Raw genomic sequence first — 23389 nt, forward strand, 5'->3', positions numbered from 1 at the left:
CTAGATAGACCAAAAAGACGCTGGCCAACAGTGACAGACGCTTACCCCCTGTGGCGGCTGGCCGGCTGTCGGCACGTCACGCTGGAGGAATAGACCGCAACGACAGACAGCGACGCTGACCATTTTAAAGTACCTTCTGCGCATGCACAAGATGTAATACCCTTCCATACCATCGGCGGCAGTAGTCACCATTTCTCATGGTTAGAAAAATCCAACCGGAAAGCTGGTCGGGTTATAAAAATGTAAACAATGCATTCAGCTATATTGTTTGCTCACGATGAACTCCCACGTGAAGTAAACCATCATGTTCTTAACACGGTATTGTGAAATACTTACATTATCAACCCTCGCACTTGTACTTGTACTAAGAAGATTAAGGCAGCGGAGGCGTGCTCACTGTTTTTCCGCATTTGTCACTTCCCGTTGGTGCTCCGAGCGCTGATTTGCTAGCTAACAGCCAATCAGAGTGACCAAATGTCACGGCTGGCGACGCCGATTCAACATACGTAAACGCCCCTAAGACGCTTAAAGACGGGTTACAACACTACGACGGTGGCCACTACACCAAACAGATGGCGCATTCAGATGCCACGACGCTTCACGACCTCCGACGTCGGTTTGGTCTATCAGGGCCTTCACGAGGCGGCCATTTTGTCACTTCTGTCGACTGATAATGACATCACAAATGGTCAGGGCTCAGATAACATCCAATCATAGCTCACCTGTTTTCCGAAGCTGAGGGGGCAGCCATTTTGCCACTTCTGTCCACTGAAAATGACATCTCAAACGCTCATGACTCAGATAATGACCAATCCTGGCTCAGCTTTGGAAAACAGGTGAGATATGATTGGATGTTATCTGAGCCCTGAGCATTTGTGATGTCATTTTCAGTCGACAGACGTGACAAAATGGCCGCCCCCAAAGATGGCTAAAAAGGGGTGGATTAACACTTATTCCACAAATGCAATATTTATCAGAATGCCTTGTTTCAACTACAGAGCCTGCATAGAACATATTTTTGAAAAAAATATGTTTGGGTTGATGTCCGCTGATAGTGTAGTGGTACACATGCCTGAGTTGTGTGTGGGCAGCGTGGGATCGATTCCCGCTCAGTGACAGTGTCTATGTGTGCCCTGCGACTGGCTGGCGACCAGCCGATCACCGATCACCGAAATGATCAGCTAATCAGCAAGCTCTGAAGAAGTGGAAAACGATCATGATCTCTTGAAACAGGTGCATTGCATCTGGGATAGATGGAAAACAGGCAGGACACCGGCCCTTGAGGACCGAGTTTGGACACCCCTGCTTTAAACCTTTGTGCCAAGCCTACACCTTACCCATTTTGACCATGATACAAAACTAAATTGATTCAATTGACGCATCTTGCACCAAAACAATGTAAGAAGAATATGAGGTCTTACTGGGTGCTGCACAAGCGTTTGAACTTACTTGCTCCCATTAGCATTGCTTTTGCTGTTGTTGATTTCTCAATGACAGCTAGTCACGTTAGCTAAAATGTAAACACATCTAGAAAGGGAACAATTCTTAAAATAGAAAAATACGTACTTTTTAATAGCTGAAACCACCCATGGAAGCATTTTACTGTGTAGCTTTTTGGCATTGTCCTCGTTCCATCAATCTGTCGGGAGGGGTGCGGATTTATAGCCTGCGTTGCCCAAAACACATGACACATCACTTAGGCCATCTTTAAATGTCAATGTTCCTTAGCAGTTACCATGGCAAGATAGATTGGTTCAGCTCGTAAGTGAACGGCTGCTGGTTTGGTTCACACTCTTTTCAGACCTTTTAAAATCATCGTTTGATGAACTGCTATGACACTGATGACATCAAGCCCCAAAAAGCCAACATCTCTGATTATAATATAACGTTCATACAATAATGATGATAATTATTACTATTGTTGTTGTTTCTGTTGTTGTTATTATCATATGTATAGAGCACTATTTTAAAAATTGAGAATATTATAAGAAATTGTTAAATATTCTAGTCTACCTTTTCTATAGGAGCATCTTACCTTGGTGACTGTTTGTTCCATTTATGCTGGAACATGTCAGTATGATTTGGCCACTTTTAATAATAATTGTGCCCACAAATCACGGTGTGTCACACAGAATGATGACAGGATGAAATCCCAGTGTAGCAGGCAGGGTGCAGTAGGTTTTGCAAAACAGAATTGAAACACATAGTTTGAAACTCAGTGGGCTTCAGCTTCTGCAGAGAAAAAGTTAATCATAATTACATTTAAGACAGTACTGCAGCAAAATTCCTCTGTTTTCTGCAGCAAACAGGGAAGGTTAAGGTATTAAACTTCAAGGTATTAAACTAGTTGTAAAGTGTGTTTACGTAACCTTTTTGACCCCAAAGAAGGTGCTTCTAAAGTTAGGTCTTCCGAAAATAATTGAATAATTTATTATTAGAAATCACAAACCTCAGTTGCCCGTTGTTGTAGTTGTCCATCAATTCCTAATTAATTAAAAATATATCAGCAATCCCCCACAAAAAACAGGGTACTAGCAGTTAAAAAACAAGCGTTGAGCTGCATATGGCCTTTTGGCCCACCTTCCCACAAGGTTATGAGGATATGTCAATCCGCAGTTGTACTCTTCTCTTTCTGGTTTTCCCGTTTTGTCTTTATTGTACTTTTAAAAAAAAAGATTTTTCTACTACTACTTCAACTATGTGCAGTGCGCAGTATTTGCCTATCCCCTAGTGATAGCCCCATAATTGCAATGATTCCAGTGACTTTGAATAAATGTTTTGAAGTGAAATCAGAAGGACTGTGAACCAACAGCAACATATCTGAAGCGGGAATTCTTCTTTGATTACATCAGTTAGCCATCTCTACAAACACCTTGATCTATCTGCACCTTCCTCTTGTCTCATGTCTCAAGTTCTGGCAAGGTAATGTGAATTGAAAACACTTCGTCCGTCCAAATCCTCACTGTAAACAGTCAGGGATAAATGTCACATTGTGCTTGTCTAAACAGTTCTCAAGTCTCAGTGCAGACATGCTCCAGATCTGTTAGCTATGACTCAGGAAGAGACATGAATTCTTGATCAAATGTGCCTTTGTTGGACACAATGCAGCTCCCTCTTAAAAGCTTGTTCGCCGAGTAGAGGTTAATTCAAGAGCAAAAACGGATTACATGTTCGTTGGAGTCAACATCTTTAGCCCAACTTGTAAGCTTACCCACGTTTTCGGGGGGGGAGAAGTCTTCAAAGTCATATTAGCCCTCAGTGCATAAGTCACGCCTTGCATAACATCATTGAACGTGCCCACCTCTGTTTGTTCCATGAATTGAATAACTGGTTAAATTTATTTGTTGTAACTCATTAAAAATATGTTTTGTTTTTTAAAATTGCATATACATTTAATGAGCAGTTAAAAATAGCATTCTCTTATCAATAATACAATCAACAAATGAGACTATTATTGTATTGACAGCATCAGCACATTTGAATATTTTACATACAAATTGTACCTATTTTCCCTCATTCATGAATGACAAGGCCCATCTGTCTGTTCTTTAAAAATCAAATGTGACCCTTGAGCACAATAGTTTGCCCAGCCCTGCTTTAGAGGATCTTATGACATTAGTTTCACTTCTTTTTTTTTCCAGACCACACTTCTCAGGAAAAGCTTTCTTCATGGTTTGATGGGCCTCTAGTCAGGCATTTTAATTCAAACAGAGCTTCAGTGTGGGATACACAGAGCTATAGGTACTGTACAAAATACACTCTGCATGTCAGAGAGAAGTCAGCTAACAATCTCAACATGTAGCCTCAAGTACCATTTCAAAAAGGGTTCATCTAACCCTTAATAAACTTTGAGGGTTTCAGAAGCAAATGACAAGCTCAACTGTCATGAGGAGAAAGCCCACATCCACACATATCCGCAGTATGAAAAAAGCAAACAGTTAGCCTGCTGAGTTGCTGGTTTATTCTCAATGTAAAAGGGATCTGTGGTGAATATTTCAGATGCAAGCAGGCGTGTGTTGTGGAATGGTATTTTTATGTTTTTATTGCAGCAGAAAAAGAAAATATGGGCAGTCAATGTAAACACATAAACTCAGCCTCATACAAGTGCTCATTCTGATCTGATTTATAGTCAAAAACATCAATCTGCATGTTGTCAAAGTACTTTTGGTACATCTGCCCAAGACACTTTTTAACTTTTATACCTTTGTTAGCTTCAATAGTTAGCTTCTTTTTTAGCTCTAATGCCCCTGTTATCGTGCCACAGCTAAAAGGGAAGTAGAGATGGAGTGAACTTAGTTGAATGCACAAATTAGCTTTATCTTAGCATTATATTAACTTTTAGCTCCTAATGACCAGCACTTGATTGCTCAGTGAAGTTGTCGTCGTTGCAGTGTCCATGTGCCACATACACACAGTATAGTGTTTGAGCTGCTACCTCCTCAAGTAAAACAATGTCATTGTCAGTAGGGCACTTTGCTTTTATTCCACACTCTGGGCTCACACAAGCAGGGCTATGGCTCCTGCCTGTACAATGCTGTAGCTACAACGTTCCAGTCTTGATTTAGTGTAAAACATTGAACAATATCCGTAAACCAGTACAAATGGATTGTTTTAACTGCACATCAAGTAGTTTTCTCGAATAAAAATGAAAAGCCTATTAGTCATCTCAGCAGAACAGGACAGTGGCTGACTTTTTCAGACCTCTGAGGAGGGAGATGAGATCGATGGACAAGATTGGTTTTATTTTAAGAGACTGGCTGATCACCTATTGCACCCCTAATTATATTCCATAGTCCCCACATTGCCACAGCAGACCTTTTCGATCCCGCCCTCAATCTCACAGTTTCATCTGTGAAATAAATTCTCAATGTTTACTGAATGAGTCTTCACAGCATTTTTTCAATCATGGTTCGCAGCTGCTATACCTAACTGACCGCCCGGTTTTGAAGTGAATTCCAAACTATGAAATGAACACCTGGACTGCTGTTAAAGAGATTTATAGTGCATATAAATGTTTAACTTGTTGAAACTGTCATTTGTTGAACTTCTGCCTTTATCAGCAGCAGTATTTTGGTAACACTCAGGCGAATTGTGGAGCACATTCATGAAATATTGGCTTTTTTAAGACAAGATCATGGCAACAAAAAAAGCCTGCTTGACATGAGTATGTTAGCAATGTAATTTTAGATATGATATAAACATTTAGATATCCACATTTACAGTACATTACTCAATATGCATACTCACTGGGTCAATAGACGTTTAGATGTTTATCATAAAAGTGAACACTAAGGCCAGCTTTCTTGTGATTCCTTTAGAAGGTGAGCCAAAAACAACATATCCCATCAGGCCGTGCTGCTATGGAGCAAGGCTTGGCTGTTTACATACAAGAACTATGGGACACTGAAACAATACCATCGGGTAAGTATGGAAAATGGACACGAAATATCTTACAGATCAGTACAGTAGGAGATAATATCCTGAAAAGATCAAATAATTACAAATTATTATAAGAAAGTCATGCAATTACTTTGATTATTGTGGTGTTTGTGTGCGCATGCGTGTATATGAGCGCGTGTGTGCATGTGCGTTTGTAAGGTAAGGTTTTCTGTCATATCAATGGTGGTCTGTTTAGGGCAAAGCAGCGCCAAGCCTTGCTAAAAGACCTTTCACTTGTCAAAATAAAGCTAGTGGACGTGAACTGTAGCCCATTGCAGCCTTCATTCTGAGTGTTTTTATCAGAGAGGTCTGTGCAATGGAGTGGATGGACTTTGTCTTGTCTTTGTACAGAAAACAGGTATTTAACATTTTAATGGGGACAAAAACTACCCTCTTTTATAAGGTGTGTTTGAAAAAAAAAAAACGTACAACAATGAAATGGCAAAGAGGATTAGGTGAGTTTCACTACTGTATTTTCCGCAGTTTACTATGTCTCCAGTAATTACGTATCGCCCACACCAGGCGCAAAGGGAGCACTTCCCATGAGGGTGTGACATCCGGCACAAAAGACCCTCTATCCGCAGTACACAGGCCCGACCTCTCAACCAAAAATATCACTCACTGCTTTTCTCAAAACCACTGGCTGCAAGAAGAGACTTGACTCCCTCTTGTTCTATTACTCCTAGATACCTTTGGGTTTGAATTGAGGTGAAAATGGGAAAACACAAGATGTGAAAATGTTTTATTCACAGTATTGGTGACAGCAGTTGTGTCTGTAAGAGTAATCAATATTGCTAATCAAAATGTTCATTAATTAGTAAACACAAATGACAAAAGGATCAATTTATTGAATTGAAATCTATCAATATTCTTATCAAGATGATCTTATGATTCTTATTAACATGAATCAAACATGACAGACATTATGAAATAAATGAACTATTGTTTTCAAAACAAGAATGAAGTTTACATGCTAAAACTCCTCCAAAAAATGCTTGGAAACTTAAAGCGAAAGTCAACCCAAACATATTTTTTTCAAGAACGCGTTTCCAGCATGCCCACTAGTTGGCATTCTGATTAATTTTGTATTTGTGGAATATAAATTAAGCAGTAAAATGCACTCATTTTTAGCCATCTCTGGGAGCGGCCATTTTGTCTTCTGTCCGACTGAAAATTACATCACAACTGCTCACAACGACCAATCACGGCTGACCTGTTTTCTGTATCTGATCCGTGATTAAAACGACTAAAAACTAAAAACGAGTGGATTAACACTTATTCCACAAACGCAATCGAATGCCCTGTTTCAACTAGTGGGCTTGCATAGAACATATTCTTAAAAAAGGGCTTGTTTGCATTGACACCCCCTTTATGTCAAATATTTCTTCTCTTTAATACTACCTATTAGTGATGTATTATCACTCGCCTCACTTCCGTGTTGACTCCTACAACAAACCCCCCTTTCTATCTGCGTCCGGCAACAAAAATACAAAAAGAAAGAAAACTATACGCAAGTACACTGTTAGACTGCGCTTTACGCAGACTTGACTTGTTCAGGGGACAAAAATAGGGTCCCAAAAGTTGCAATACTTTCATGCAGAACTAGAAGCAACAACACTCTAGCGGTACTACAATAACATTAAAAAGGCGTCGCATGTGTTAATTAATTTTAACTGCAACAAAACAACAAAGCATGCTTGGAAACGCCTCCTGGAAATTTGTCCTTTAAGAGAAATATATTAACAATTTAAGTGCCTTAACAGCTGACTAATTTGCATACATTTGTATAATGCTCTTGCATGAGAAGTTTAGTTCATTTGCACATGTGACGTAGATGACGTTGCTCGCGAAGTGCGTCAATGCCCTTGTTTAACGGAGGCCTACCTGTTGCGGTGTGGCTATTGTAGTGAGTCTCTCCCTCCCTCCCTCCGTACCTCTGCCTGTCCCTCCCTCCCCCTATCAGCCAATCAGTACGTTCAGTTGGGGCTTAGAAAAGTCCATCACCAACACAAAAACAAAATATAACGTGCAAACCAAGGTCCAATATTATATGTTTGGTTGTTCTTTTTTTCTCCTTATAAATATATTTCTCTAATTGTCTAAATTCCACATTCCTATTCAAAATGCTAAAACATGGAGAGCTGACTGAAAATGAAAGAGTCCGCACCTCATGATACTGGATGGTCTTTGGGACAGATACAACAGGTGGTCGAATAAATTTGTTGAGCACTGTACATTTTAAATATGTTCTCACACTTGTTTGAATAAAAACTGATCATAATCTTGTAAACCCATTCAGTTCTAATTTCATTTTTTCATCAAATAAAATGTGAATGTCAACAATGGAGGGAATGCTGAGTTGTTTTAGATTGATACACGAATAACTGTAAAATTCTTCAGTAAAGGGGAAGTCAACCCCAAATTTTGCTCACATTAATATGCAGAGCTGGGCATTTTACTAAAATTTCCCTAGCCGTTTATCGCCTTCCGTCTGCAGCCGGGGTACCCTTCTGCCATCCATCTATCTGCCTTTTTGTCCGGCTGGACCAAATACTAATTGCCTAGAGGCCGGTCCGCCTATCATTTTAAACGAGTGTTTCCATCTACCAACTTCGACCAACTGCCACTTTCAGCCTATCCCCTGAGCGATATTTGAAACGAAAGCATCACCGCGGTCAGACTAAATGTCTCCTTTTAGGACCCAGAAGCTGTCAAAAAGCCTCGGCCATGGCCAATGGGTAACGACGCCTCGCCGCAGCCATTGAAGCCATGAAAATAGAAAAACTAGACTATACTTAGTCGGTCTATTTCTTTCAGTTTCCCGTCTATCGTTTAACGCCTATAAAATGGGGGTCCGTCATAGGTGTATAGATGGACCGATCCGTCATATAGGCGGAATGCCCAGCTCTGATAGTATGTTCTTTGCACCACCTCTTCCAAACATGACATTCTGGTTAATATTGCGTTTGTGGAATATGAGTTAAGCAGTAAAATCCACCCGTTTTTGTCTCTTTCACATTCTCTTCTGGTGGAGATTTTCACAGTCTGAGGAAGTTACTATAAATAATTAAAATCTCACAAACACACAGACACCAACTCCTAAATAGATACTTTATCTCGAAACGGCAAGGTCCTGGTGGTCTGTCTGCTCTATCACATGTCCTCCCTTGCTTCTGATGATCTCCAGCAGTTTGGAGAAATGCTTGCCCAATTGAGTCAATAACTAATTCTCCATGGGAACTGTTGGAATTTGTATGTACTCAGCATTGCTCTGGGAAAAAAAGAACAGCAACAACAAATACAGAGCCTACAGAAATAATTTTGAAAATGTATGAAGAAATGATTTTCTGTAAAAAAAAAAAAAAAAAAAGATTTGATCAGATTTCTTGAGGATCATGTTTAATCAATTTCTTAATGATTTTAGTTAAAATTAATATATATAGTAATAGTTTTAATAAAGTTAAAATGGGATGGTCAGACAAAATGGCCACGAAAAAATTTTCCCAGTGACAAGCAATGGTGGTCCATTGAGTTTTATTGTGACCACTGGTCCACTTACAGTAACTCCGGCAAAGGTTGTTTGACCCGCTTAGTTTGAATGCAGGCGATCGGCTCAGATCAACTGTCACCGTGCATTAAAAAAATGCCCTGTAAAATAATTGTTCAAAAAAAATTCATGAAATGCCTAAAATCAGATTACGTGTTTTTTTGCTGGACCTTCAATGGATCATCCATTATCCATCCATTATCGATACCGCTTATCCTCACAAAGGTCGCGGGCGTGCTGGAGCCTATCCGAGGTGTCTTCGGGCAGTAGGCAGGGGACACCCCGAATTGGTTGCCAGCCAATCGGAGGGCACACAGAGACAAATAACCACTTCTTCCATTACAGTCACAAAGTGGACAAGACTGGTTTAATATGATCACCATCAATGAATGACACTGTAGTGAGATTAGATCATACAGCATTTTTTCCAGAGAATAATCAGTCAATTTCTTAAAATGTATGAAGCTTGATAGAATATATATGCACACTCAGAATAAAGAGGATTGTGCAGTGTATTTTATACATAATGTGCCCACCCACACGTGTGGCATCATGAGTTTTAACAAGCTACATCAGGTGCGCATGGCCACCCAAGTCTTCCTGACCGCTTATTTCCTCTCCCAAGCATTTGCGCACGCACAGAAGCACTCACACTATCATCAGTGGTGGAACATTATAAACAGATGGCTTAGAAGGTCGGAGCCAAGTAAGGAATTCTATATAGTTCAGTTTGTAATACAAATGACATCAGAGGAGCCTAGTTTTGTCTCATGCCAGATGTACCACATCATGTGCCTCAGCATTTTCGTCCCCGCATTTTCCCCCGCTTAATGAAACAATTAATATTATATACACCAAATCAAAGCAGTGATCATGGATCTGAAGTTCGAGACCAGCAGGATCCCCATATTCACACAACGGAGACAAAAAGAGACGTATAGCACAATGCGTCAGTCATACATGTGTGATTCATCTGGTAAAATACCACTAAATGCTTTTTCCAGCTGACCTTGTACGACAAACTTAGGAAATACCCCACAACATTCAGGTTCCCACATATATCATCACATATATGGTTACATAAATACATTGTGGGTACATAAATATTTATATATACACACACAGTATATATGTATGTATATTTATTTATTTATTTCACAGCTGCATCCAATGGAAACAAACAAACAAAACGCCTCACACCAAATAGACACCTTCTCTCTCATGAGAAAAAAAATAGCTAGTAACTGTAATTCCCCATTTTATGACTGACATTGAAGAGTTACCTGTTGTGTCCTGGACTTACTTAGATTGGTAAACAGTCTCTCGGATGAATTAAGTGGGGAAGTTGTCGAAAAAAAAAAATACAAAATAAAAACTGACCAGTAGGGCTTTCATAGGATCTGTGCTCATTCTGCAGGGTCTACCGAAACTGCCCAAGTTTAGCTTCCCTACATTAGTGGTCCAATATTTGAAGTACATTTTTAAAACAAAATGAAAAAAAAGAAGAACAGAAAATGATCTGTCATTGTTTTAATAGAACTTTTATGTATGAAAAGTACAAGTGGTATCAGTACTTGTTATCGGTGACTACTCAAGAATTGAATACGCGTACTGGTATCTGTTTGAAAAAAAGTGGTATCGAATAGCCCTCATTTAATCTAATCGTTATTACAATTCAATAATAACGTTACAGCATTATAATGTGCGTTTGACAAAAATAAAAGTGATGACAATGTATAAAACTCAAACCATTTCAGCAAAAGAGTGAATAACTTCAAATGTTCAAATGTCGCTATAGTTCCAGTCATTTGTGTTCTTTTGATCGTCCTGGATAGTAAACTGATGGATCCTACCAGGTTTGATTAAATAAAACACAGTTTAAGGGGTTCGATGGTGGCTCGCCATCTTGAATCTCATACAAAGAAACCAACTCAAATATTAGCTCAGAAGTTTCTCTGTTAAGTTCCGGAAATGATTGGATCCTACAAATGCAGAGAAAATGAGAAACAAAATTTATTTACAGAAAAATCACTTCCGACAAAAGTAGAAATAAAATCGCAGGCAAACTGCCTGGAAAAAATCAGAAGAAACAAAAGACGCTTGCAAATAAGGCAAGGAGAGCGACTAATGCAAAACTCACCTGTCACAAAGGGATCAGGGAATTCCAATTGGAAAACAAACAAAACGCCATATGAAATAACCAACACAAATTCAAATACTCGGAAAAACACGCGAACAGGAATACTGAGAAACTAGAATGAGTTGGTTCAAGAAAACAAACACTTGGCGCAATGATAGCTAGCAAGGTTGAATAATCTGACGAAAGAATAAACATCACAGGAACATTGTATAACGACCCGCCATCAATTAAGCACCAATTCTCCGTTTACATCCATTATTTTAAAGTGGAAGTCCACCCAAACATGATTTTTTCCAGAATATGTTCTATGCAGGCCCACTAGTTTAAATACGGCATTCTGATTAATATTGCGTTTGGGGAATACAAGTTAAGCAGCAAAATGTACCCACTTTTAGCCATCTGAGGGAGCGGCCATTTTGTCACTTCTGTCGACTGAAGATGACATTGAAATTGCTCAGGGCTCAGATAACGACCAATCACGGCTCGCCTGTTTTCTGAAGCTGAGCCATGATTGATCGTTTTCTTCGATGTCATCCTCAGTCGACAGAAGTGACAAAATGGCCGCCAACTGAGCTAGCTAAAAATAGGTGGATTTCTCACATTCCACAAACGCAATATTAATCAGAATGCCGTGTTTAGACTAGTGGGCCTGTATAGAACATATTCTGGACAAACATTTGTTTGGGTTGACTTCTCTCCTTTAACATGAAATAACACGCAATAAATTTGACACCCTGGGCCTTATTTTGGTAGACTGGCACCCGTGCACTTGATGTAAAAACAGGCGCATCATCATTTTCATGCGGGAGCAATGGTCTAGTTCAGCGTGTTTGTGAATTTAGTAGACGCACTACGCACTACTGGGTGTTTCTGCCTCGCCCCGGGGCCTCGGCACATCTGCCAATTTGGTTACAAAAAGTAGACATTATTTTAGACTCACAAAAACTATAGGTCCATCACGGCCTTGGTTTATTTAATGAAGGTGCAGGCAGACAAATTTGCCGCTCCACAGATGTGTGGTGCACGTCATGGAATTTCATTGTTAAATATGACACCAGCGTGGGACAATCCCTCTGAATCATTTTAGAAATCAATTCACTGAACAGACACACGTTCGGGGTCCAAGGTAGTCTCCAATCGCCCACGTCACATGCGTGGCCGACATCATTACATCATTTGCAGGGGAGAGTTTGCAGTTCACCTGCCAATGTCATGCACGGTGATTTTTTTTCCCCCTCAATGTCAACCACGGCGTACACTTCGTCCTGCGCCTCCGACCACCCTGATTTTGATGCAATTGAGGGATGTCAGTAGTGGACGTCCATCCCACGACGGCGGACAGAGAAGCAAACTACCAAAAGAAAGAAAACTCCACCTATGCGTAGAGTTAGACTGCGCTTATCTTTCTTTTTGCATCAATTGACCAATATGATATGATAAAATGTTCAATGCATGAAATAAAACACAAGTCTTAAACTCACCAAGTTCCATTCAGCAATGTGTATATCACCAAGGTAAGGACAGGGTGGGAAACACTGAAAAATAACTCCTCCACAGTGCAAAAATTGCTTTCGATAATTTGGTCTCCCTCTATTTTATCTTTTGTTTAGTCGTAGCTCCTCATGGTTTTTCTGCACCCCTTTGTCTTTTATCAGAAGAAGAAAACAGGGGAAAAAAGTGTGTGTTTTTGGTCACACGCTTCATCATCCATCCATTTTCAGAATCATTTTAAACGAATACAAAAATATTAATAAGAATGAACTTGCAAGTTGTTGTTTTTTACCTTTAACATGCTTTCAACAAGGCTGATCTGTTTAGGATTTATATTTACAATGATTGCATTTTCATATTAACAGTCTGTTTTAATAAACAGGCTCTTATTTTACGAAGGGCTATGTTAACCAGGGTTACAAAATTATATGGTGAGAGTGAATATTTATGTCTAACTGTACACCGGTTCATTCTTTTTTGTTTTATGTGTAAGTTTTAGAGTAAACTTCAACTATGAGTGGCAAATAAACCGCTTGTAGCAAGCACACTGTGCATCTTTTTTGGAGAATAGAGGAGTAAGAGAGAAACAACAGGCACTAAAAAGTCTGTTTTTAATAAGTTACTTTTACTTTTCATCAACAGAGATTTGTGCAGACTTAATAATATGGATGGATGTGTCATTGTACACTGCATTTGAGTGTGTTTCCTTCCCCACATCACTTCAAAAGGAAAGTGTTGCAGATGTTGGGAATGTAGGAATTCAGGTCCGCAGTGCCCCCACGCTATTGTTGTGAGACCAGTGGAACTAATTCCTTTCGAGTCCCACAGCCAAAGTGAGGCTTGATTCTGCTCCTGTTTTGTGTCTCGTTGTGCAGGCCGCACACCATCACATCTCCTCTTCTACTGAATGGTACGCCGTGACTTGCTTGGATCACTTGCTCTAGCCCCACCCACATGTGAGCAGAAGGCTTTGTCACCGGAGAGAAGGGAGGGGAAAAAAAAAAGTCTTTTTCAGATTGTGCTTGCCTCAACCCCCACCCCCTCCTTCCCAGTCTCCCTCCTCAGCATCAAGTGCTTTCAACTTTCTCTGCAGCCACTTAGAAGAAGCAATGAGGAGAGAGGAGCTGTCGCCCTGCTGATGCCAGGACGTCTGGGATGAAGTAACATACAACTTTAAAAGGACGTCCTCTGTGCATCTTTTAGGAAAAACAAACAAGATATCGCGGATTTGTCATAGCCATCAATCGGATGCAAGCAGGTAGGACTATATTTAATTTTCCTCCTCATGAAGGAACCAATTTATCTTGGTTGGATTGCTTGTTGGTACATTTTTCTTTAAATCTATCATTTCATTTTAACTACTTCCATGTCATTTGAGTTGTTTCAATTGCTTTTCAACGGGTCGTTGTTGCCAGAGATAATTAATCGTTCTGTAGCCATAAGTGTAATCCTATTTAAATGTTTATATACACTTTTCGTGTTTTGTATTACATTATCATGACCATGAGACATTAAATCAGTGCTGCAAAGTCAATTTTCACACATCTAGCAAAGAAACTTGCATATCATGGAGGCTTCTATTTGACTTATAGAAGATGTTTAAAAATATATTTTATATTACCCAATGTGAAAAAAAAGTTCAAGTTCATCCTAAAATTTTGAGATAAGTGGTCACATCGGGTAAAATCTATTGCAATAAACGGTTGAACTACATGAGAAGCGCTTGGTGACGCGCGCTTTGACCAGTCTAGGGACTATTCCGCCCCCTGTCGGTCATGATGAGTACACGACGCCAGGCATGAGGCGGATGGAGAGGGCACACAGAGCTGCTCAGCTTACTTGGGTGGAAAATGATTGAACTCCAATGTGAGGGCTTCGTGTGACTAAGAGCCATGGTGGCAATATATCAGTCACTTTCCACCCTGGTGAGTTATTGCAGACTTTCCAGTATGTTTTTTGTGATGTTTGAATCTGGCAGTGTGAAGTTGAACAGACACCAAAGGTCATTTTAATCTCAATTATTAAGGCTGTTGTGCAACTCTCGGGGGCTTGTTTTATTATCCTTTGTTTTTGGCAGGTTATCTTGGCTCCTACTTTAAAGGGCCGCATGCTTCACATCAGCCAAGTCTTCAAGTTGGAGTCGTTTTAGTTTTACCGTTTTCAAAGTGTTTTCTGCATTTTTTTGGACTTGCTCTATGCCCTATAGTCGCAGTGATGTAAAGAAAGTTAGTGAAAGTAGTAAAGATGACTTCAGGAGTTATTGCTGTAAGTGGTACAGAAACTTTTTTTTTTTTTAACATTTAGCTGTATAACCTATTTCTGCAGCATTAACGTCAAAATATACTCCAGTGAATCCAGTCCTTATCACTACAGTCCTTATGGGTGTTATGATAGTGATGATTAAACCCCTGGAACGATGTATTCTTTTTCCAGTATTTGTTATGGGAGAAAAATACTTGGACATCCAAACACATTAGAGGTTCTGTACTTTTGAACTATTATCAACCCTGGAAAGAAACTTGAAGGGTGTATGGGTGGCTGAGTTCATTGCATCTCATCAATGAACGATGAGGCACTGATGCTGAGTTGCAGCTCATTGTAATACTGCACTTCCATATAACTGAAAAGGAATGTGTCTTTGGAAGCTGCCTGGTCCAGCCCCCTCCGCAGCCCACCGCACACCACCGGAGGTTTATCCTCCAGCTGGAAAGTGCAGATATCAGCCTGTCTGCAGCAACATCCAAAACGACTTTCTCCTCATGTGTTTGGAAGTTGTCTGTGTGACTTCATGACCACAGCGGAGCTGACGAAATGACATTTTCCGACTTTGTAGTTAAAACTCTGCTGGATGCAGTTAACTGTATTACCAAGGATCCAAAACAGCCTTGTCTTTATTGGGTTATCAGGAATATGGCTGTTGTATCGGTGCCATACCAAGAGGCATAAACGTGCATGCTGCACATGTGTCCTGTCACTTATTGACACGGGAGAAAAGTGGTGTTGAGGAAACCAGACGTGGTCATAACTAAAAGAGAAGGTTAACCATTGTGGCGAGCCTCCAAGCCACTGTCTTGAGCTCATTCTGAAAATCATGGTTCATCCTTACCTCAATGTTAACCACAGCTGTGACTCAAACTCCATATAAATCTCTTAACCATAGAGCTGATGCAACAACTTAGCAAGTGGCCAGTGTATCCATAGACTATGAATAATGCTACCAATTATTTTGTGCAGACTTGCAGGAAAGCTTGTAGAAATGGTGTGCTGCCGAACTACAGTACCATCGTCGCTGTGCATAAACTGGAGGGTGTGTGGAACTCTGGTACACACCGCCTCCCTCTGGCCAGAGATGGAGCTGTGTGAAAGGCCGACAAGTTCCAAAGAAGCCTAGTTTTGCACACTCGTTAAAAGAAACTAAGTAAAACTGAACGCCCGGCATATTTTTGGCAACTTAGGTGTAGTTGCTAGCTAACTTACTTTTTTTTTTTTTGTATAAATGAATCTCCCATGTGCACTAAACAATATAACAGTATATACAGAACAGAAGGTTTTTGTTTGTCTTATTGCTGCTGATAAAGTTTTTGTGTCTAGCACAGTTTACTCATTTGATCAGAAGATGACCAGACAAGGATCTGTCTGGTGCAAGCATGCAAGAAACTTTCAAATAGTGGCACTCGAAATTCAAATGATAACAACTAAGAACTGAAATAAGTGTCACATATCAACACATACATTTGTAATTGACAACATTTCAGTGCGACATATGTGGGCAACAAGTCCGTATACTGTCACCCAAAGTCAGCTCGAATGGGGTCCAGCTGCCTCACAATCATGAAATAGATAATGAATAATGATAATGTCATCATGTCATGTCATCTTCCAAATCGCTTATCCTGTACAGGGTCGTGGGGAGGTGCCGGAGCCTATCCCAGCTAACAATGGGCGAAAGGCAGACTACACCCTGAACTGGTCGCCAGCCAATCGCAGGGCACACACACAGACACCGTCACTGAGCAGGAACCGATCCCATGCTGCCCGTACACAACGCGTGTGTACCACTACACCATCAGTGATAATGATTTATTTTATTTTATTTTTATTTCTCTCCTGGTGCTAAAGGGCCGCTTGACCGATACGTAGGAGGGCTGAGAAAACAATTTATGAATATATTTTGAAATATAAAATAAAATTCTTGAGGGCTACTGGGACTACACAAATTTCTGACCGGGCTATATCACTCCTTAGCACTGGATTGAAATCAACTATTTTAAACAATATAATTAACAAAATGACTAAAGTAAGGGGATAAAACATCGTGTTTCTAAAATGAAGGTCATTTTTGGACTAACATTATTGTAACGTCGTTAATTGTTTCCATCAGGCTGCAAGTATACTGTATACCCTCACCACAATCTGTGTCCGACTTTCAATTTGTTTGGATATCCAATTGATGAAGAAATACTGGAAATACAACATTTATACAGTGGTAGCTTGACTTACGAGTTTAATTTGATCCGCCACCATGTATGCTGATAACTCAGATCACTTGGATCACAAATCAACTTCCCACACAGAAATTAACGGAAATGCCATTCATCTTTTCCAACCCCTGAAAAAAAAAAATACATAATTTTTTTGGGTTACACGTTTTGAATAAAGAAAATAGCACTGTAGTGTGTGTGAGAAAGCACAAGTGAGCATTCATGTGAATGAGAGGAAGCATAGTTTGTGAAACCGAGCAATATTTGTTTAAAAATGTGTTTATATACTGATCAGTTGGTGAACCGATGTTCCACCTTAACTGGACAATTTTTTTCACTTCATTTGAGCGTTGGAGGGTCTGAAGCGGACTCGAAAGTCAAGTTACTGCAAGGAAAAACTAAATCTGACCAAAGTACCTTAAAAAACTTGTGAAATGGATTACTCTTGAATTGAGGTACCACGAGGGCCTTACATGGATGTAGGTATAGTATATGGAGGTGAGGGAGACTAGTCTCAGGGGTGATTCTAGTGTCAGAGGTTTAGGAGGTTTACCACTCTAAAAAACTGCACACGCACATTCACACACACAATAAGAGTCAGTTAGCTACTCAGTGGGAGGCTACCCTGGTAATTACAACTTTACATTAGTATCACATACACATGTCAAAAGTGTGCTTCTCATTGCTATTCAAAAAGGTCAGTGGTACAGTCTGACTACCATTGCTGGAACAACTGTCAACTCACTCCTACCTAACAACATAAAACTAACCTATAGTTAAATGCAGCATAAATTAGGCCAAGTAATGATAATAATGTTAAGTGGTAGAAGTCAAGAATTGTACAAAATATCCTTCAAGTTAAGTCCTCACTCACTCAAAATACAGTAGGCCTATTCCATGTGACTGTAACTCTACCCACTCAGTTTCCACTAGTGGCTCAGTCAGAAGGTGGGAGGGATCAGGTGGATCAACCCATTTTTTATACTGGGGGTGGACTAAATGTGGGCAGAGCAAAATGTTCGGCTGAATTGTTTGACAGAGTCGGAACGGCCATGACGTCCATTCTGGGTGCACAGAAGGTCTTAGAGCCACAGAAGCATGTCAGGAAAATGAAAATGTCTGAAAATGGGGGAATTGATTTTTGTTCTGAGTGGATCGGCACAGGTGTCAAACTTTGGTCCTCGAAGGCTGCTATCCTGCATGTTTAGATGTTTACCTCCTCCAACATACCTGATTCAAATGATCAGGATAGTTATCAGGCTCCAACAGAGCTCGCTGATGAGCAGATGATTGTGACCCTCGGAGAACCGGAGTTTTAAGACCTTGTTCTAGGCCAGGGGTGGGCAATCCCGGCAGCTCGAGGGCCGGTATTCTGCCTGTTTTCCATCTCTACCTACCTGCTGGAACACACCTGATTCAAATGATCATATAAGAAGCATGCAGAAACTGGATAATGATCCTGATCATTTGAATCAGGTGGGTTGCACCAGGGTGACATAGAAAACATGAATTGCCCACCCCTGTTGTAGGCCATTGGGTTCAAAGGTTGTGGTCAAAAGATGTCCTCCACATACAAACGAGTGCGATATGTGCAGTACCAGATGCCCCCAACAGAGGGCGGTCGCCCTGAATGGTTAATGTTAGTATGTTTGGGTTTGGGTCAGTCGATAGAAGTACAGTAGTTGAATGGGACTTCATGCCCTGAGGGGGCCTGTATCGTTTTTACTGGCACAAAGCAACTTTGAGGAGGACGGGATCAACCCTGGCACACAAAAAAATACAAATGTCCTGAATTGCTTTACGGCATGCTCACTTCCTCCTTTCGCTATAAGGACGGCTGGGGATTTCACGACACTACGCACTGGCATGCATGGGAAATGTGGTAGATTTTTGTCAAAACACTACCGCTTTTGTCCACATGACGCCGCCATAATCAACAAAAACTGACATGACACAGTGTTGCTTGAAGGAAAGGCGATAGAAAACGACCGTTGGATGTGGCTTGACGAGACCTATCCGCACCTTCGGTTGAAAAAAGCCACTCCTTAAAGTCGAGCTTTTTTCACCTTAGACAGCTGGCTAAGGTAAACCCCCTCCTTTCCCATCAGCACTTAGAAACAGTCATCCATGCCTTTGTTACATCCCGGCTAGATTACTGGAATGCACTTTATTTTGGAGTCAGCCAGTCCTCCCTCAAACGTCCCCAGTTGGTCCAAAATGTTGCTGCCCGCCTACTAACTGGAGCTCGGAAGATGGAGCATATAACATCAATTCTGGCCTCCCTTCACTGGCTCCCAGTGCATTTCAAGGTTCAATTAAGGATTCTCCTATTTGTCTTTAAATCATGGCCTGGCCCCGGCGTACCTCTCCGAGCTCCTCCACTCCTACGCACCTTCCCGCAGCCTCAGGTCTGCGGACCAGGCGCTGCTCGAGGTGCCGAGGACCAAGCGGAGTCTCAGAGGGGATCGAGCCTTTTCGACCGCTGGTCCTTCCCTCTGGAATAACCTCCCATTGGTTGTTAGGCAAGCCCCCTCTCTGTCCATTTTTAAGACCCGGTTGAAGACACATTATGTTTTCTCTGGCTTTTGAGCAGACCTTTTTCGGCTCTTTTCCGGTGTCAATTGTATATTTATATTTTATATATTATTTATCTATACCGGTATCTATATTCATTAATACGTGTATCACAGCCTTTTATTGTTTTTTTTATTTATTGTATTGTTTGTAAAGTACTTTGTTACAGCTCTAGCTGTTTTGAAATGCGCTATATAAATAAAATTGTATTGTATTGTATTGTATTGTATTGTTTGACCGCAAACCGTTTCAGTTATGAGTGTCAGTGTACAACAGTACATCATATAAAGTAGGGTGATTACCCCATTTACAAGTGAAATTTCTTCCGTCACTAAGCTCCTAACTCAATTGCCCATTGAAATTAATTGAATCTGTTCCAGCCCCCAATTTAAAACATGTTTTAATGAATAAAAATAGCACTGCATATTTTGTATAAAAACATAAGAGAGTAAAACGCAACAAACAGGTTAAATGGTAAATAGTTCATGTTGGGACAAACCGGACATCACAACAACAGCTGTGCACCTTTAAGGGGCGTGGCCTCGTGGCAAACATTAGGAACGTGTCTCTTCTAAGGGGTTGGACGTGAGATTTGGCCTTCTGTAGCTGCTTGAGAGTGTTTTTTTGTATTGACGGGAAGTTTGGTTTGACACGCTTGATCGAGCTTGTGAAATAAGTCCTTCGTCGTTGCTCAGATGCATTTTTATTCCCAAACATCATGGACTATCAAAGATTAACATCAAATGCACTATCCTGTCAAAACATTAAACAACTTGGCAAACTCATGACCAAAAAAACTATAGCGCTCCTTCTGTCTACTTGCACACCTGCAAACAGATGAATACATCCTACTTACTTACGTGTGAACAGGTGCCTTTATGTATGTGCACTCCCACACTTAGGCTGTGACCTAATTTGTTTTCTTTTAACTTGAGTGACGGCATATCCGGATCTTCGAGTGTGCCGGTAACTTAAATTTCGGTGATCTTTCATGAGGTGAAAAGTCGCGGGGCACACTTCAGTCAAGTTACTATGACTGATTTGATTGAACCTTCCAACACTGTAACCATTCTCTGTTTTGTGTCTATTTCAGAGCCAGGCCCAATTCACAATGGGCCCTCTACACCTGTGTGTGCTGCTCCCAGTGACGGCGTTGGTCGTGGCGGCTGTCGCTGCCGAGCTGACCGCAACGGTTGACGACGAGTACACTTGGCCTCAGTGGAATTTGCCTCTGGTAAGGAAGAGGCGCACTCTGCCGCTGAGCAGCCCCAACTTCTCAGCTCATCCTCAAGCGGGGGTGAGCGGAACGTGCGGGATCGAGTGTCAGCGTGGTCTCCCCTTGCCCTCCCTGGACGACCTGGAGCAGTTCCTATCCTACGAGACGGTTTATGAGAACGGCACGCGCACGTATACCTCTGTGTCTGTGCAAGGTCTCAACAAGGTGACAGATTGGGCCAGAAACGACTCCTCCAGATCCCGTTCCAAAAGAGAGGTGTACGGCACAGACACCCGCTTCACTATTTCTGATAAGCAGTTCTCCACTAAGTATCCCTTCTCCACTACAGTCAAGATCTCCACGGGATGCTCTGGAGTTCTGGTGTCACCCAAGCATGTGTTGACCGCTGCCCACTGCATCCACGATGGAAAGGATTATTTGGACGGCGTTCAGAAGCTTCGCGTCGGCATTCTTAAAGAGAAATCTAGAAGAGGGAAAGGAGGAAAAGGGAGAGGAGGGCGAGGGAAAGGCAAAAAGAGAAAGGGAGACGGTGCTAAAGAAGAAGTAAAGCAAGTGGAAGAGAGGGGCGGGACCCGTAAAGGAAAGGAAGGAAAGGGTAAGAAGAGCCGGAGTCGCCGCAGCGCAGAAGTGGAAAAACCTTCATTTAGGTGGACCAGGGTCAAGAAAACCCAAGTGCCTAAGGGTTGGTTCAAAGGTGTGTCTGACGGACTGACTGCAGATTATGACTATGCAGTTCTGGAGCTGAAGCGAGCGCCCAAAGTGAAGTACATGGATCTGGGAGTGATCCCCTCAGTCAAGAAGCTCCCTGCAGGAAGAATCCACTTCTCTGGTTTTGATGATGACCGGCCGGGGAACCTGGTGTACAGGTTCTGCTCTGTGTCTGAGGAATCCAACGATTTGTTGTACCAGTACTGCGATGCCAAGCCTGGCTCCAGTGGCTCTGGGGTCTACATCCGTCTCAAAGAGCCAGGCAAGAAGAAGTGGAAGAGAAAGATCATTGGGGTCTTCTCTGGTCATCAGTGGGTGGATGTTAACGGCAATGGGCTGCAGCAGGATTACAACGTTGCAGTGAGGATAACGCCTCTCAAATACGCCCAAATCTGCTACTGGGTCCACGGGGACTCAAGTGAGTGCCAGGTGTCCTAAGACAACACAGAGTCCCCCGGGACACCACCTAGATCCATTTCCTTTAAACCAGCCAGTCTCCTGGACCCCCCCTCCCACACCTCCTGTCGCCAACATGGTGCCTGTCTCGCTTCCTGCCTGTGCCTCCCACCAAACCCATCTACAAACACACACCACACAGCCGTACAGACTCAGTGTTGACAACAACAGGAACTCCGTAACACATAAAGAGAACTGTGGCTTTTCTAATTTATTTGAAGAAAGAAAACTGAGAAAAACATATTGTATTTGAATTGTTTACAGATCACTCCGATCTGCAATTTTGCTTTAGAGTTTTGTCAATTTTTCACTTTGTCGGATACATTTCTAAAAACTTGTCTAAATGTCATTTTTTTAACAAGGCTTTGAGAGAGACTCGCTGTCTTGCTAGTTCTCACTGTAGAGATGGTGATTGGCTTTGACAAGACCCAGGACGGAAAATTATGTAATCTATATTCCACAAACAGACTCCAGCATAGAAATAATGAATAAATGAATGATGAACTTTTATCGAGCTGTTGTTTTGCAATGTGTATGTCTAAAAATTGTTGTATGTCTGTAGCATTCTATCACTTTCTGTCCCAGTAGAGCTGGTTGTAATGGACCTAAAATTGAAATTGAAACGCCAGCTTTTCTTGGTAGCAGTGAAATGTTTTTTTGTTTTTTTTTATTGGTGTGCACATAATTGTACTGGTGCTTATCCAGAATACATGGTGCTAATTTATCCGACGATAAGCTTTTTTTTTTTTTTCCAGGGAAAGGGGAGCCTACTACTGTAACTATGATTTGGAGGCTGTTGTGCTAAGATTGGACTGAACCTTCCAATTATTTACTTGATAATTTAATTGATTTCTCATGCAAAGGGTTTAATTTGACCACATACATTAGAATATTGTTTTATACTATAACAGCACATTGTAATATGAAATGATTTTTTTAAAAAATGTTGCTGATGTTCCCATTTTTTTGTTGTAAAGACTAATAAATACAAAATTCCTCATACTAACCATGCAGATTGATGTACCAGTAATTTAAACAGTATTAATATGCTTGTGTGTTTGTGTTCATCACTATAACAAAATATTCTGAATATATTTGGCTATGTGTAAATGCACACTGACAATTACAATTTCATTAATACATAAATCCAGTAGTCAGCATGACAGAACTAACATAATTGTTGGGTTTGTGGTTGGGCCTCACACTCGCTCGCCCTTTAGTGAGAACAAAGTAGCCGTAAATTATATGTGTTACAAAATATAAATTTCAAACCCAAACTACAAGTTTTCCCCTTCAATTTGGGCCAGATGATCAAC

At 41.0% G+C, this 23389-nt stretch overlaps 1 protein-coding gene across 1 annotated transcript; it reads left to right on the forward strand.

Annotated features, from left to right (window-relative positions):
- Positions 1-5354: 5354 nt before the first annotated feature.
- On the forward strand, positions 5355-23075 carry prss35 (serine protease 35). The gene is made up of 4 exons (XM_086038124.1): positions 5355-5421; positions 13493-13573; positions 13711-13875; positions 20766-23075. The coding sequence occupies exon 4, from the start codon at positions 20784-20786 to the stop codon at positions 22053-22055; it is 1272 nt and encodes a 423-aa protein (XP_085894250.1). The 5' UTR covers positions 5355-5421; positions 13493-13573; positions 13711-13875; positions 20766-20783; the 3' UTR covers positions 22056-23075.
- The last annotated feature ends 314 nt before the right edge of the window (positions 23076-23389 follow it).

The sequence above is a fragment of the Filicampus tigris genome, chromosome 8 (genome assembly GCF_054856515.1).
Source record: "Filicampus tigris isolate MCC_2025a chromosome 8, RoL_Ftig_1.0, whole genome shotgun sequence".
Taxonomy (NCBI): Eukaryota; Metazoa; Chordata; class Actinopteri; order Syngnathiformes; family Syngnathidae; genus Filicampus; species Filicampus tigris.

What these genes read in the sequence shown, in the direction of transcription:
- prss35 (XM_086038124.1), top strand. Translation starts at nt 20,784, where the DNA reads ATGGGCCCTCTACACCTGTGTGTGCTGCTCCCAGTGACGGCGTTGGTC.